This window comes from Brachyhypopomus gauderio, unplaced genomic scaffold (genome assembly GCF_052324685.1).
Source record: "Brachyhypopomus gauderio isolate BG-103 unplaced genomic scaffold, BGAUD_0.2 sc142, whole genome shotgun sequence".
NCBI lineage: Eukaryota > Metazoa > Chordata > Actinopteri > Gymnotiformes > Hypopomidae > Brachyhypopomus > Brachyhypopomus gauderio.
In genome coordinates this window covers 190416-194889 of record NW_027506963.1, presented here as the reverse complement: position 1 = coordinate 194889, position 4474 = coordinate 190416, and the positions used below count along the sequence as shown (strand labels likewise).

Here is a 4474-nt window from a genome sequence, read left to right as displayed (position 1 = left end):
CACCTCTGCATGACTAGCAATGAAACCTCCACACTCAAATACTGAAGCTGGTCAACGGCTGTTCTATAAACTATACTTGTACAGTAAGCATTCGAGTATAAATTAATGAAAGCAAGGAAACATTTGTAGAGACACTGAAGAAGTCCAACGGATGGGTGTGTAACACTTACCTGTCTGAGGTCCAGGACATCTTGCAGTTTGCAGCGGATCCTCAATGAGGTCTTCCTCGCGTTTATTATTTTGCTTATGTAGCTGCAATAGTGGTCCATTTTGGGCTGATTAGTCAAAAACAAGACTCTCGTTAGCATGCTTGTGGCTACCGCCTGGTAAAAACTACCGCCAAGAGTTAACAGCCAGGTAGGAGGAACATAAGCGCATGATACCTTGGCCTTCTCGATGTCCTTGCCAATGGTGGAGAGTAGGATGCAGAGACACTCTAGTCTTTCCTCGCTGTGGCTCTTCTGGAGCAGCTTGACTATACAGTCATGCAATATAAGCTCCGACAGCATCTCCACCTTAAACAGCTCCCCGATAAACTTGATGTTACCGAGGGAACGGTGGCGGGCCTCGTCCTTCATGGCGTCCAGCTCCTCGATCAGGCGCTGACGCTCCTCATCCTGGCGGGAAATATCGGGGGTTGGCGTTAACACGAGACGAGGCCCGGATATACGGCACATTTAACACAACTAAAACGACTGGACTTCACTCTAACAATACACATCCAATGATGTGCACTTGGAGGGAAGGTGCACTATCAAGATGGTGAGACTGTCGCACCTCTGATGCGGCTTCCAGCTCCTTCTGCTTGCGCTCGTTGCTGTCCTTGTCCTTCGCAAACTCCTTCTGGCAGCAATTGAGCAGCAGCCTTCCAAAATTCACTGTGCCTCCTGACTTATCAGAGGTGGGCACTTTCAGCTGGGTACCATGAAGAGCAAGCAACAAGCACAAGTGAATAAGAGGTTTTTTCATGACTAGCAACATTAACACAGATGAATGTAGCCAGGGTGCAAATTTTGCTTTCTGACCTGTGTGCAAATTTAGGATAAGCTTGAAATATCACTGCTCAACACATACTACTTTAACTGCCATCACAGATAAGAAAAAGTTGCCTTTTGTTAATTTATGTACATTGGCATCAGTCAGACAGTCAGTCAGTCAGTCAGACGTACAGACAGACAGATAGATAGATAGATAGATAGATAGATAGATAGATAGATAGATAGATAGATAGATAGATAGATAGATAGATAGATAGATAGATAGATAGATCTCTTCAGACACTCTGCTAAATTATGCTCTTTCATTATTCTGTGTCCTTGGCCAGTAATTGCACAGCATGGACAGAGGACACAGATCAAAGCAGTTCATTCCTCCCTTTCTGACCAATCAGAAGTCTTGGGAGGGCAGTTGCTGTTTCTGAACACTTGGTGAAATGCATGCATTACAGTGTCCAGCTTTAACAATAAACAAAACATGAACAACCTCCTGAACTCCTCAGTCCCATTGGTGCAGTTTAGCTGCAGAAACACATGGGACAAGATAGAGGTCACATGTGGAACTGGCCATTCGCGCGTGGGCATGTGCACACTCACCATCATCAGGCAGCGACACAATTTAGCATAAGTCACGGAGAACTTGGGCTCAGAGATGGCCTTCTCATATACGAGATCGACGACTCCCTTGAGCCGCTCCTCCGTGTCCATGCTCAGCTCCGTCAGCTGCTTCATCAGTGGCTGGAACATCTGTGGCGTGAGCTTGTTCAGGATGCTGCGCACACGTCGCAGCAGGTCCAGGGTCTTGGCCACCTCCAGGTTCTCCTCGTCAGCTTCAGCCTTGTGGGCGCGCACCTTCTTCATTGAGGGCCTCCACGCCTTCTCCGCCTTGTTCAGCTGGATGTCGTTGCTGAATGAGACACTGGTGATGATCTTGCGTGGACTTTTGCGCTGGCACTGTGAGGACCTCGAAACTGGAGGCTGGAGGGGGGGTGGGGGGGCAATCTTAATTAAGACAATCAGCTCAACTAAGTCCCCTATAATTCACACTAAGGGTGTAACCAACAGCTCCAAGTGAAACTAGCATAAACCAACAACACCAGCATGGCTAGTAAACAATCTAGACTCTAGAGCAAATCCCATGATGCTCTACAATGTAGAATGTCCATTTACATGTGCCTTTAAAGCAGGAGTGTCCAAAGTGTGGCACTCATCTCAAAAGACGAGACATGATATTGGGTTCACGATAACGAGACGAGACTTTTAAATATTTTTAAGAAAACTTCAAAGATGACAAATATATCTGGAAAAATAGTTTTGGCAAAGTCAAAAAATGCTAATTCAACAGGTTTCTCTCCTGTATGACAGAGTCTCTTAAGACTCATTAATGCAAACAGAGACTGTCCCAAAAACAATTTCTTCAAAAACAATAGAGTTGTATACATCCCCACTATATCTGCCTTAAATATTAGTGAGAATTGCGCTCTTTCTCTGAATTTCCTCCAACTCTGACATGACATTACCCCTTGTACATGTTCAACTATGGAAACTGGTCGAATAGCAATGGCAGCGACTGCAATTTTGGCTTTGGATAGACATTTGCCAAATGTAGATGTTTTCAGCTTTCGGCCCAGCAGAAGTAGCACATACCTCTGGCTCCAAAGGGGCCTCAACAGGCTCCTTCTCTGCTTGGGGCACTGCTTCCGATACCAATGGCGCATCCATACTCTCACCCATCTTGGGCTCAAGAGCAGGGATGTCTGCTGGAGGAAGGTCCGTCAGAGGAGGTGGCGGGGAGGCAGACGCTCCGAAATCGGAGTCTTGTCCAACAGGCACTGTGCTCAGTGGTGAGGCCAGTTGGAGACCCTGGGACAGGTTAGGCTCCGTTGTCAGTTTTGAAGGAACCACCAGCTCGGGCACCTTAGATGGAGGCGGGGGGGTTGAGGCAGCTGCTGGCATAGACACAGGTTTCCCATGGTCATCTGAACAAGGTGCAATTTCAATTCGGTTTCCAAGTTAATAAAATACAAAAACATGATATAATAACATTAAGAAAACACACTTACCGGGTGGAATCACTACAGTAGCTGTAGGTGGCGTGCTTTCATCATCGGTCTGCACTGCGACCACAGTCTGAGGAAAAGAGTGGGGAACATTGTCAAATTTGGAGCAATTACAAACATTTTAACGTAATGTAAGCATATACATAGGCCTTTCGTATTGAGCTCAGCTGAATGGGTGTGGGCGTATATGCGTTTCTTGCCCCGGACATAATCTCTTCCGTGACATCACATCCACCCTGTTTGGGGTCTGGTATTCTAATCTGTGGGACATGGTTTTTGGGAGTGAGACCAGGTTCAAGCAGGCAACCTTTCCAGCTCCTCACCTGCTGGCACTCTCTCCTGCGCTGTTGGGGCAGGGCATACTGAGGGGGTGGGGCCTGCTGCTGCAGGGCAGAGCTCAATATGATGGGCCCTGAAGACTGGTACTGGTCCTGCGTAGGGTAATACGGCACACCTGGAGGAAACAAGGCACAATCAGATAACACCTTAGGCTCCACCCCAATGTGGAGAGGGAAAGGAAGTCTTTTTTTCTCCTTCATTTACACTGGCCATTTAACATTTAACAAAATCTATGTTGAGTTAAGAGCCTCTCCTCACCGTATGCAGAGCTCCAGTCAGCATAGGTGCCATAGTAGAAACCCGTGGGCTCATTGGCTACAGGGAACTGCTGGGGCGGGGCATACTGAGGGGGTGGGGCCTGCTGCTGCAGGGCAGAGCTCAGTATGATGGGTGTAGTTGGCCCTGAAGAAAGGTACTGGGCCTGCGTAGGGTAATAATACGGCTCACCTGGAGAAAACAAGGCACAATCAGATAACACCTTAGGCTCCACCCCATTTTTTTTCTCCTTCATTTACACTGGCCATTTAACATTTAACAAAATCTATGTTGAGTTAAGAGCCTCTCCTCACCGTACGCAGAGCTCCAGTCAGCATAGGTGGGGTAGTAGAAACCCGTGGGCTCATTGGCTACAGGGAACTGCTGGGGCGGGGCATACTGAGGGGGTGGGGCCTGCTGCTGCAGGGCAGAGCTCAGTATGATGGGTGTAGTTGGCCCTGAAGAAAGGTACTGGGCCTGCGTAGGGTAATAATACGGCTCACCTGGAGAAAACAAGGCACAATCAGATAAAACCTTAGGCTCCACCCCATTTTTTTTCTCCTTCATTTACACTGGCCATTTAACATTTAACAAAATCTATGTTGAGTTAAGAGCCTCTCCTCACCGTACGCAGAGCTCCAGTCAAGATAGGTGCCATAGTAGAAACCCGTGGGCTCATTGGCTACAGGGAACTGCTGGGGCGGGGCATACTGAGGAGGTGGGGCCTGCTGCTGCAGGGCAGAGCTCAATATGATGGGTGTAGTTGGCCCTGAAGAAAGGTACTGGGCCTGCGTAGGGTAATAATACGGCTCACCTGGAGAAAAC

The 4474-nt window shown here is 47.9% G+C and overlaps 1 protein-coding gene across 1 annotated transcript; it reads right to left on the bottom strand.

Annotated features, from left to right (window-relative positions):
- Positions 1–436: 436 nt before the first annotated feature.
- LOC143500364 (eukaryotic translation initiation factor 4 gamma 1-like) lies at positions 437–3594 on the bottom strand. Its single transcript, XM_076994478.1, has 7 exons — positions 3379–3594; positions 3059–3125; positions 2643–2944; positions 1593–1973; positions 778–915; positions 505–617; positions 437–458 (listed from the first exon to the last, which is right to left on the bottom strand). The coding sequence occupies exons 1-7, from the start codon at positions 3592–3594 to the stop codon at positions 437–439; spliced, it is 1239 nt and encodes a 412-aa protein (XP_076850593.1).
- Between the last annotated feature and the right edge of the window lie 880 nt (positions 3595–4474).

What these genes read in the sequence shown, in the direction of transcription:
- LOC143500364 (XM_076994478.1), bottom strand. Translation starts at nt 3,594, where the DNA reads ATGAAGGAGAAAAAAAGACTTCCTTTCCCTCTCCACATTGGGGTGGAG. An exon ending in TACTGTAGTGATTCCACCCG is followed by an intron (nt 2,945 to 3,058) that starts GTAAGTGTGTTT and finishes TGTCTATGCCAG; the next exon opens with CAGCTGCCTCAACCCCCCCG. An exon ending in AGCTGGAAGCCGCATCAGAG is followed by an intron (nt 618 to 777) that starts GTGCGACAGTCT and finishes ATTTCCCGCCAG; the next exon opens with GATGAGGAGCGTCAGCGCCT.